The sequence below is a fragment of the Staurois parvus genome, unplaced genomic scaffold (assembly GCF_062004578.1).
Source record: "Staurois parvus isolate SC_StPar_1 unplaced genomic scaffold, SC_StPar_1.0 ptg000414l, whole genome shotgun sequence".
Lineage (NCBI taxonomy): Eukaryota > Metazoa > Chordata > Amphibia > Anura > Ranidae > Staurois > Staurois parvus.
Window position 1 is genome coordinate 2,597,494 of NW_028318210.1, and position 12,529 is coordinate 2,610,022.

Consider the following 12,529-nt stretch of genomic DNA (forward strand, 5'->3'; position numbering starts at 1 on the left):
AGGGAGGAAGACCACTTCTTCTCCCACACTGTGGATCTGCCACTGGAGAGGGAGGACAACCATGTCCTCTCACTGGTCCCCTGGAACTGCTGCAGGTGTGGAGAAGAGGTCTTGGACCCTGTGTCCTGTTACCAGTGCTTCTGCTGAGAATGTGTATGGGCAGAGACACAGGGGTGGTACTCTGTCCCGCTGCCAGCACTTCAGCTGGGGTTAGGAGTTCCACTGTATCAGCCTGCTGCTGTGGGGAAGGGCTGCTTGCCCTGGCTCCTTGGAGCTCCAGAAATGCTGTTGGCAGGCAGAGGTTAGTGGTGGTCTGCCCTGATGTCAGCTCTTACGCTGGGAAACAAAATAATTTGGTGGCCTCACACAAATCCTACAGGGCCACAGATTGTTGTAAGCAGAGATTGGCAATGCTCTGCCTTGATGCCAGCTCTTCTGCTGGAGACTCCCGGGGGTTGTTCCTCCTCAGCAGAAAAATCTATTAAATCCCCAATCTCTGTAGCTGGTGGCTGAAGATAGTCTTACTGTATCCTGTCCCTGGAACCCAGGAGTTGTTACTGATACCAGCACCTCTGTTGGAAGCTCAGTAAATGTTACATCCTCTAGATCCATGCTTTCTGGGATCTGTGGCTGGGGAATGAGGACAGTTTCCCTCTCTCCTGGGTCCATTAACCGCTGCTGGGGAGATGAGGTAGCTGCTCCATCTCCCATACCCTTATCCGGCTGCGGGACAGATGCATGCCACCATCCAAGCTCGTCTTGTACAGAAACAGGTTCATCAAGGTGATTCAACACTTTCTGCATTCGCCATAAGAGCTCCAATTCCATTTTTGCAGATTGAGGTGAGCAAAGCACACTGTTATTCTGCCCCATTGCCGACACTTCAGATGGGATTTTCAGCTGTCTGCTGATATTTTCTGATAGTCCCAGGCAGGACCGTAGATACTTTTTTGTTCTGGGGGGGTTCAGTAGCAGGTACCAGGTAAAAAATGTTTTAATAAAATATGACAGTCTGTCTTCATTCATGTCACAGCACAGCAACAGGATGCTTTGCACTGCTGTGTGGTGACGTGCGGCATCATTCTGTGCACTGCGATAAAATACAGCACAGCTCACTGCACTGTACCTCCAGGCTGTGTTGCAGTGTGAATAGGACACACAGAACACAATTGCTTTCTGTATGTCCTAGCAGTGACCTGTGTTCATTCAATGCAGTAAAATGCAAGTCACTGCAGTATGTGTGAACACAGCCTAAGACATAATAGCCAAGCCATCCTTACTGTGCAACCTTATCTGAGCATTGCAAAGGCCACCACATTTGGGTAGGCTATTTATAAGCCATTCAAACTAAAGCCTCCTTCATGCAGCGGTTTACATGCAGCCAAGGATTCCAGTGGCTAGAACCAGCGGCTTCATGTGACTGGAATGACCAGGCATGTGAATAGCAGCAGTTGCTTAGTCCATTTAAACAAATCACAGGCTGCCACTGTTCGCATGTAGTCATACACAAAGCAGTTACCTGCAGTTAGGAACAGATGTCCAAGCCTGGACACAGCTGATAAAAAGCTGCATTGTTTGTGGCTATGTGCATGAGCCCTGACTGGTGGGACTGTGCAGATGCCATACATACAGAATAATTACAGATACTGAGAATTACACCCAGCATCCAGGACAGGAGAAGTGGTACTGAGGTCAGAGACTGCAGACCTACTACAGGAGATGGTCAGAGACTGCAGCCATACTACAGGAGATGGTCAGAGACTGCAGACATAATAGGGAAGATGGTCAGAGACTGTAGACATAATAGGGAAGATGGTCAGAGACTGCAGACATAATAGGGAAGATGGTCAGAGACTGCAGACGTAATAGGGAAGATAGTCAGAGACTGCAGACGTAATAGGGAAGATGGTCAGAGACTGCAGACGTAATAGGGAAGATGGTCAGAGACTGCAGACGTAATAGGGAAGATGGTCAGAGACTGCAGACATAATAGGGAAGATGGTCAGAGACTGCAGACGTAATAGGGAAGATGGTCAGAGACTGCAGCCATACTACAGGAGATGGTCAGAGACTGCAGACATAATAGGGAAGATGGTCAGAGACTGCAGACATAATAGGGAAGATGGTCAGAGACTGCAGACATAATAGGGAAGATGGTCAGAGATTGCAGACATAATAGGAAAGATGGTCAGAGACTGCAGACATAATAGGGAAGATGGTCAGAGACTGCAGACATAATAGGAAAGATGGTCAGAGACTGCAGATGTAATAGGGAAGATGGTCAGCAGAGACTGCAGGCATACTACAGTAGATGGCCAGAGACTGTGGACCTTTTTTTTTGTTTTGTTTTGTTTTTTAGTGTCACATACAATTGAATCACGTTGTGTAACCCATTAAAATAGGCTGTAATATGTCAAAAATTAAGTCATAAATATTTTAGACTTTCTTTTGCGATCAATGTGGTTTCCTTGGAAGCTTGGCATGTTAAACTAGTATTTGATGCACAAGCAATTGTTCTGCTATTAAAATTAAAGGAAGCGTTAAACTTGGAGCATTAAAGTCTGTAGTTTCAGCACGCGATACTGCCATTTCCATCTCCAGAACTGAATGTCCTAATAGAAAATAGACAATAAAGTAATGTTATATTTGAGGTAATTAAGCAGATCCCAAGCAGTTAAAACAGTCAGCTCCATAGAGAAATAATTACAAGTAGCTACAGTAAGTGGTTGGCAGCACATGTTGCCATAGGAACGGAAGTCTGAATTCCTGCAGCTTGCTTTATGCTCACAAATAGAATTTACTGCTGGTGAATGGGGGTGGGGGCATTCAGAGTTAAATCGGAAATGTATTATTCATTTAATATAGCATGTGTTCACTTGTTATGTCTAAGGATATACAGTGTTTATGCCTTAAAAAAAAAAATCAGGGAAGTCGGAGACCATGGTTTGGAGGGATTGACTGAATCAGCCTTTTGTGCACTGTGGCTGAGCTTAGAGCTGGTTCTATATACCTGTGCATTGTTGCCATGTCTGCAAGACTAAAATACTCCCAATTTTATTTATTTTTAGTTAATGGTAGTCTGTTTTGGAATCTGCCTAGAAAGTGGCATTGATGTCTAAGTTAAAGGAAAACACCACTTTTAGTTAAAAAAAACGGAAAAAAAAAAACCATACAGCTCATCTACACAGCTCATGTTATAATTTAACTTTACCCTTTTGGTCATTGTAAAATCAACAGAAACTAAGCTCTAGAAGCCTTATAGCCTGGGTTGCTTTTGTTATGCAAAATCTACCAGCTTTTGTGGTTTGGTGGTTGATCAGCCTCCTCCAACAACCCCCATGAGGCTGCCCATCCAAGTTGTAGGCTGCATGCCAGATCTTATGTCACAGCCCCCCCCCCCCCCCCCCCAGGTCTGAAAAGGAACAATGTTACACAGTTGGTTTCTTTGCAAACAGATTTTTTTATTCCAGTTTTACAAAATAAATCTTCATCAGATTAATGTTTTCTACTGTTTGGGCTCTTATTTATATTAATTCTTTAGAAGATCACACATTTATTTATTTTTTGTGCTTTATTATTATGTGTTTCTGTGCTATTTTTTCCAAATCCAGGGATTAGTTTACTGCGATATAACCTCACAGAAACTATACATGCATTGTGCTTGAAGCTTTAGCAGTGCAGCTTCTATTGTGCTGCTTAAATGCCTAAAGCTGTGATTTTGTTTAATTGCAGCTGTTGAGAAAGCGTCACATTGGAAACGATATTGTGACAATAGTGTTTCAAGAGCCTGGAGCCCAGCCGTTCAGTCCCAAGAACATCCGCTCTCATTTCCAGCATGTTTTTGTGGTCGTAAGAGCGCACAACCCATGCACGGACTCTGTCTGTTACAGGTATGGTTCCCCAATGAATGCCCACTTTGCATGCCACTTGAATTTTTATATTGACTTGGGTGATATGATCTATGAAACATATGATGGCTTTTTCACTTGGTTGAACTCTGCTTTTAACCACTTGCTGTCATGGAACATGTCATTCATGGACATTAAGTGAAGAGCATGACAAAACACAGTCCCTTTTTTTTTTTTAAGGTCTTTATTTATCTGCATTGTTCAGTGAACTGTGGTGTGCACTTTACATAAATAACTAACAGCAGATCAGCGTTCAGTCTTCTAAGTAGTCTAAAATCTAATATCATGTTATTTGCTTAGCTTATTCACATAGCTCTTTGCACTGCTCTTACATAAGATCCCTTTGTAACTTAATTTATTCTGAGATTTTATGCTCAATGATAAATTATTGAGAATTGTGTTAGACTTAAAATGTTGCTCCTAAAATATACACTTTATTGCAAAAAGAAAAAATTAATGCACCTTTAATCATCTACTTGCAACAGGTAAATTAGATGTGTGAACATCCATACAATTGCTAGCATATAGCTTACACAAACCAAATGTCCAGATTGTAAATAGATTAAACACTTTAACGTGTAAAAGTGTAAAACATGAATTCCATCTTTGCCCAATTATGTATTCTGTTACTTGGCTATTATGGTGCCCATAGATGATAGTGTTCAAATCCAACAGTTGGAAGACTGATTTTGGCTAGATCAGATGACATTTACAGTACTTATGGGTACCTTTGGATGCACTTAAGGATAAACACACTTCAGACATTTAAACACACTTGAGGGGTCAATCATCTGTGCACTTGGAGACACATACACTGATGTGATTGTATGTCGGTAGTAGAAACAAAATGCTACCAGGTTCACAAACAGCATATGAATAAACTAAGGAATTTTTATAAAGTCAAAACCTCAAGAACCAAGTGGCTTGTGTGTATGCTGCCACAATCTGGTGACATTTTATATCTGAGAGTCGTTTTGGAGTTGCAGTAACCACTTGTACTACCTGGAGCTATTTGAAAACTGTAGTAATAAACTTTAAGAATTTGGGTTAGGAGACTTTCTTTTCTTTGCATGTTGTGCGATTGTATGTATAATCGTACATCATTTTGGGAAAAAAAAAATTAGCAGTTGAATTTACATGCACAGTCAGTTTACTGTCCCTCAACCTTTGATTAGCTTTACTTTGAAGTAAATAAAAGTATAAAAACACTTGTTTTGAATTCTACTTCAGAATGGTCTTGATATTTCTGTTTTTTCTTTTGTAGTGTTGCTGTTACACGGTCAAGAGATGTACCTGCCTTTGGCCCACCAATCCCAAAAAGCTTTACTTTTCCTAAATCCTCAGTGTTCAGGGACTTCCTTTTAGCTAAAGTAATTAATGCAGAGAATGCAGCTCACAAGTCCGAAAAGTTCCGAGCAATGGCAACGAGGACCCACCAAGAGTATCTTAAAGACCTTGCAGAAAAAAATGTAACAAACACCTCCATTGATTCATCTGGAAAATTCCCATTTATCTCACTGGCCTCAAAGAAAAAGGAAAAGGCAAAGCCATACTCATGGGCTGAACTGTACAGCACAGGAGCAATTGTATGGAATGTGCAAGTTGAAGACTTCAGTAATGCTCTGGAGATTGATTGTCTTTTGTGTGTTTCAAATGAAATACTGGCCCTGATTGATCAAGAAACAAAAAGTGTTATCTTCAACTGTTCAAGCCGTGATATTATAGGATGGACATCCAGCAACACAACTATTAAAATGTTCTATGAGCGTGGGGATAGTGTGTTCGTAAGAAGTTATAGTCACAACACAGATGATATAAAGGAGATTGTCAAGAGGCTGGAAGTAAGACATAGATGACTCACATAGTTGAAAAGTCAGCTAAGTTTTAAAAATGTTTAACTGTCTCTAAGTACTTCCACAAATATACCACACAGCAGGTGACACAATGGGGTTTATTTACTAAAGCTGGAGAGTGTAAAATCAGGCCCACTTCTCCATAGAAACCAATCAGCTTCTAACCTTACCTTGTTCAATTAAGCTTTGGCAATAAAGCCTGAAATCTAATTGGTTTCTATCCAGAAGTGAGCCTGATTTCGCACTCTCCAGCTTTAGTAAATAAACCCCCATTTGTCTATGATCATGTATCTGAATGCAAACTCCACTATTAATCTTACGGAGTGTCCAGACTCACACCTACTGTTGTACTGCTTGTAATATTGCTCCTGATATCAGATGCATTGATGGATTTTGAATTTATAGTTTCTGTACTGAGAGGTTTTTACCAATTAAGACAGAATCCTACACAGAATACTAGTTTGGACTTACTAAAAACTAGTGATCTCAAGTGCTTTGATTTTGAATATGCTTCATTTACCCAAAATGCCGTTACCATGGGAGGGGTGTAACAGAGAGGGTACTGTACAGGAGGTTCACAGTGTTATATTAAAAGCAGTGGGATTGCCCAAATGATCTTGTGTTTCCGGGTCACTATTTTTTTTTTCCCTTTTTGTACTGCTGTGTGGGTTTCATGTAGGACACAATAATCTTTGGATATTTTGACACCAAGCACATCCCAACACAGATTGAATTTGGTTGCACAAAAGGTTTACATGTTCATAAAATCCAAAAAGTGTTTTAGGCTATAGAATATTTTGCACATAAAAATATATTTAATGTATTGATTGCTTTGGATGTATGCTTATTTTATGTTTATGCATGTTTGAATATTTGATGTTACTTTCATCACTAACCACATTTTTAAATTTTAGATCATCACTAAAGGTTGTGAGACCGTGGAAATGACATTGAGAAGAAATGGACTCGGACAGCTTGGCTTCCATGTTAATTATGAAGGAATAGTTGCCGAGGTAGAACCTTATGGTTATGCATGGCAGGCTGGTTTAAGGCAAGGAAGCCGTCTGGTTGAAATCTGCAAAGTTGCAGTGGCCACGCTTAGCCATGAACAGATGATTGACCTTCTTAGAACATCAGTGACAGTTAAAGTTGTCATCATCCCTCCACATGATGATGGAATCCCACGCAGGTATTCATTTAGGGTTTTTGTCTATTTAGATATTTGTAAGATCTCAAACGCTGAGCTTTTGCTAGGATAGTCCACAGAAGATCTAAAAAGAGCAGTCAACAAGCATCTATCCAAAGGTCAGTTGATGGACTTGCTCCAAAAAGACCATAAAACCTCTCATAGATCTTTGATAAATCTTTCTTCACAGTACTGAAATAAGATGCGGTTTAGTGTACGGAAGTACTGTGTATATCGTGCATTTTATTTCATGTCTATTAAATAGACATATGGACAGGGACTTTGCACCTAGATTGTTTTACATTAGAGAACAGAAGCTTGTGCTCACTTTTATGCAGATGTTAAGACAAGGACAACCCAATGAAATGTGCCTAATGTTTTCATTCTTTTTATTGTACATTTTTATATGTATAGTCATGGCCAAAAATATTGGCTCCCCTGCATTTCTGTCAGATAATGCACCACTTCACCCAGAAAATGTTGCAATTACAAATGTTTAGGCATTCTCTTGTTTCTTTTGTTTGTATTGGTATAACACAAAAAAGCGGAGAAACAAAAAGCCAAATCTGACACATTCCTTGCAAAAATGGACTGGACAAAATTATTGGCACCTTCTCAAAATTGTGGGAAATAATTGCATTCCAAGTTTGTGACGCTCCTGTAATTAAACTCACCTGTATCGATTAACAGGTGCTGACAATATAAAAATCACACTGTCATTCAATTGAAATGGTGAAAAATTGACTAAACCTTTCTGTTGTGTGTCCCTGGGTACCACATGGAGCATGAAAGAGCAGCAAAGAATTGTCTGAGGGTTTGAGAACAACAATTGTGGAAAAGCATGGACAATATCAAGTCTATCTCCAGAGAACCTAATGTTTCTGTGTCCACTGTGCGCAACATTGTCAAGAAGTTTACAGCCCATAGCACTGTAGCTAATCTCCCTGGATTTGGAAGAGAAAGAGAAAAATTGATCAGATTGCAACAAAGGATTTTTCGAATGTTGGATAAAGAACCTTGAACAACTTCCAGACAAATTCAAGTTGACCTTCAGGCGCAGGGTACCACTGTGTCATTGTCTTCTGAATGAAAAGGGACTCCATGTTAGGAGAACCAGGAGGAACCCACTGCTGACACAGAAACATAAAAAAGCCAAATTGAAGTTTGCCAAAATTTACCTGAGGAAGCTAAAATCATTTTGGGAGAATGTGCTGTGGACAGACGAACCAAAACTACAGCTTTTTGGTAAAGCCCATCGTTCTACTGTTTTCAGAAAAAGCAATGAGGCCTTTAATGTAAAGAATACAGTTCCTACAGTCAAACATGGTGGAGGTTCACTGATGTTTTGGGGTTGTTTGCTGCTTCAGGCACTGGATGTCTTGTGTGCATGGCATTATGAAATCTGAAGACTACTAAAGAATTCTGGGGTGCAGTGTAGGGCCCAGTGTCAGAAGGTTGGGTCTTCATCTGAGATCATGGGTCTTACAGCAGGACAGTGACCCAAAGTACATGTCAAAAAGCACATAAAATGGTTTAAGAGAAAGTGCTGGAGAGTATTGAACTGATCAGCAATGAGTCCAGATCTCAATCCCATAGTGCACCGTGGAAAGATCTCAAAACAGCATTTGGGAAAAGGAACCTTTCCAATCTGAGAGACCTGGAGCAGTTGATGAAAGAAGAGTGGTCCAGTGGAGAGGTGTAAGAAACTAATTGGTGGTTACAGGAAGCAATTGATTTCAGTTATTCTTTCCAAGGGGTGTGCTACTGAATATGAAATTGAGGGTGTCAATAATATTTTGTCCAGTCCATTTTGGGGGTTTTGCATGGAATGTGTCAGATTTGACTTTGTTTCTCCACCTTTTTTATGTCATACCAATACAAACAAAAGAAATAAACATGAGAATGCCTAAACATTCGTAATTGCAACAATGTTCTGGGCAAAGTGGTTCCAATATGTTTGCCCATGATGCTATATTGATATATAAAATTAGAGTGCCTATCAATTTTGAATTCAACACTCCATTTATTATGGTACAGACATACATTTTCTAGAACGTGAAGAGTCGAGTTGGGTGAATGTTCTCACTTATTCTCCCTGGTACTAAATAAACTGTAAGCAGCCCATTTCCAATTGTAGCTTCAGCTGGGCACATAATAGATCAAATCTAAACTAGGCAAGTCTATAAATGGCATGACTTTGATCTGGTGGCAGACAATAAATGTATGTCTTTTTTTACCTGTACTAACAAAACATGGCATGAAAAAATAAAGCATACAAGGGATACTGGAATGTATTGTAATACATCATGTGCATCAAAAGAGCAAGACCTGAAAGTAGGGCAAACTGAATAGCATGTTATGAACAAAGTGGAAAAGAGAAGAACAACAAAAGGAACCTCTTTTATATATGTTGTAATCAGTTGATGCAATTGATTAAATGTCAGAAGCCCGCAATGGAACAATTAGCAGCTGCCAGTGGCAACAGAAATCTTACATAAGTAAAAAAATATATATACATTTAATTAAGGGGGGGGGCAGACTTGACGGGCAGCGTAATTTAAAATGAATCCACAACCAGTGATGTGTACCACTAGGCTCACCACAGTGAAAAATTCAAAACTACAGAACTCCCCAGCGACCTTCAGAAAAAGACGAAGGACCAAACTAGTTGGGTAGGACCTAGCAGGATGCGTCAGCATGTCATGTAATCACTACACATGCAGTTCCAGGTTTAGCAGAATTTAGCAGGTTGGGGAAACCAGTGTGTCAACAGGAATCACTGTAGACATTTTTTTTGTGGCTAATGCTGATCATTATAGTGCTTGGTGCTCTTTTTAAATGTGAACAGTTTGTGTACTTTTTCATCAAGGTTTGGTTTTATTAAGCAGTAATATGCCATGAGCTTGTTCTTTCATGTCTTTATATGTTTAAACAAGTAATGATCAATGTGGTGATAGGACTCATAAGTAGTGGTAGTTCTTTCTTTACACTCAAATTAACATAAGATTTTTGAGAGCACTGATACCTTTATAATATAAGTCCCTTCATATCTGATGATTGAGTTTTGCTGAAGAGAGAAAAGGTCAGATGACCTTGCACCTATATCATATAAAAGGTGTCTTCTTTATTCAAACTACTAACCACTTGCTGCCTGGCCTATGGTCAAATGACAGCCGGGCGAACACTTCGTCCCTCTGGGAGGGCGTCATATGACGTCCTTCCTGGATGGCGCTTTGCTCGTGCCGGCAGGGCCGATCTGTCACCGGCTGTGTACCTCGGACACAGCCGATGACAGATCTGTGTACTAACCCCGTTGCCAGTACCATGTGACCTGCTATAACCAATCACATAGCAGGTCACATGACAGTTGTATACAATGGATGGCTTCCTTTCATGCCATCCATTGTATACAACTGTGTCTAGCTGTGCATGGTCACAGCGATCACATGCAGAGGCTGGGCCAATCACAGCCCATCTGTGTCGTGATTAGCCATGGCCAATCACAGCTAATCACAACAAAAGAAACCTGAATGAATCAATTTCATTCAGTTAAATGCTTGCTTATAGAAAAGAAATGATTTGCTCTAAGCAATCAAATTGTGTAAAAAAAAAAAAAAAAATAATAATCACTTCCCCAAAGTAGTACAATTATACTACTTTGGTCATAGTGCAATATGAAAAAAAATCTTAAAAGAGAAATGTAATAAAAAATAATTAAAAAATTATTTTTTTTTCTTTCATACTGCCACCAGTCAATGTCCCTGATCACTGCCACACCAGTTATATGCTGATGCTGTACTGCATTGGTGACAGTATGTAATAAAAAAAATTGTGAAAATAATTATTTTAATTTCTTCATTTTCCGAAAAATGATGACAACAAAATTACAACTTCAAAAACACAACATGCCTCTTATGAAATACGTTGGACTGTCTAATTTGCAAAAATTTTTGGGCCTCAAGAAATTAGATTGTCCGTCACTACTTCAGGATTGATCAATTTTCAGATATATCCCAGTTTGTGAACTCTATAACTTTCCTACAGACTAAATAATAAATACTGATTTGTGTTATTTCCACCAAAGAAATATAGCAGAATACATCTTGGCCTAAATTTATGAAGAACAATTATTTATTTGTGAACTTTTATAACAGAAACAAAGGAACATGTTTTTTTTTTTTTCCCCAAAATTTTCGGTCTTTTTTAGTTAATTTAGCAAAAAATAAAAACCCCAGTGGCGATTAAATACCACCAAAAGAAAGCTCTAGTTGTGTGAACAAAATGATAAAATTTTAGTTTGGGTACAGTGTTACATGACCGCTCAATTGTCATTCAAAGTGTGAGAGCGCTGAAACCTGAAAAATGGCCTGGGCAGGAAGGGGGTAAAAGTGCCCGATATTGAAGTGGTTAAATCCATTATAACGGCAGACCACACAGAAAATACCAGGGAAACCTACTGATGTGTTTCACGACACAAGGGTGCTGAATCATAGTCATCTTAGTATGATTAAGCGCCCTTCTACCATGAAACACGTCAATAGTCTTCCCTGGGGTTTTCTGTGATGTGGTCTGACATTATAATGCTTTTAATAGTTTGACTAAATATGATGTCTTTTTTAAGATATTGATGTGCGGTCATCTGACTTTTTCTTTCTGCTTGCACATTGTCAAAAGCTGGATCTGCACCTGTTGTGGAATCGGGCTGTAAAAACAGACTGACTTGGAGTAGTGCTTTCTTTTTGAATGAGTTTTGCTGAAGGTGGATGGGAGAGCCCTTTGGGAGCACCAGAGTTTTGGAATTTATTATACATCAATGAGGGCAGAGTAATTTTACAGTGGATTATTTCCATTTTTAGTGATCCTAACATAAGTGGACTATATTTGTTCACATTCATTTATGTTTGCATTAAGCGATTATGTAAGCACTGTTTTATATTGTGTTCATTAATGAAAAGTTACTTGTTTAATTGCAGCTTTATATATTTGTTTTTAAGAAGTGTATTTGGGCATTGCGAAGACAGGGAAAATTAATTGTTAATATTTGGCTATGTCTATAAAATCGTATGTCTTGATTTAGATGAATGTAATTATAATTAATTTTTTAATACATTAGTTAATCTAAACAATAACATTCTGCTTGATTTGTTAATGATTAAGGAAGCAGAGTGAATTTGCAGCAAGCTGTGGCTTGTTGCAGAAGCAACAACTTCTAAAGCTTCTTCCTTTTGTGGGTTTCCACAGCTAATATTTAATATTTCATGAGCTTTTTTGGTTTGTGGGTTGTTCTGGTGGACAGACTACAAGAATATTCTTATATCTCCAACTGACTGTATAGCTGCTGAAGACATTAATTCTGGGCATTTGGAGTTCTGCCCCCTAAGGTGTTTTTTGCAGGCAAAGATTTCAACATCTATATTCTTATTGTGACACTAAAGCTTTGTGTTTGTTTTTTTAAATAACAAACATGTCTGTACTTACCTGCTCTGTGCAGTGATTTTGCACAGAACAGCATTGATCCTCTTTTTTTCGGGTCCCCGCCAGCGATCCTGTCTCTTCTACCTTGAGCAGTTCCCCCAGGGAAA

General features: G+C 39.3%; 1 protein-coding gene across 7 annotated transcripts in view; it reads left to right on the forward strand.

Moving 5' to 3' along the window:
• Window positions 1–12,529, forward strand: part of SIPA1L1 (signal induced proliferation associated 1 like 1) — a 419,939-nt gene that overhangs the window by 310,370 nt on the left and 97,040 nt on the right. For all 7 annotated transcript variants that reach the window (XM_089686855.1, XM_089686849.1, XM_089686852.1 and 4 more), the window contains exons 8-10: window positions 3,733–3,890; window positions 5,173–5,749; window positions 6,676–6,950. In XM_089686855.1, coding sequence (XP_089542981.1) covers window positions 3,733–3,890; window positions 5,173–5,749; window positions 6,676–6,950 — 1,010 coding nt within the window. The remainder of the gene's footprint in view (window positions 1–3,732; window positions 3,891–5,172; window positions 5,750–6,675; window positions 6,951–12,529) is intronic.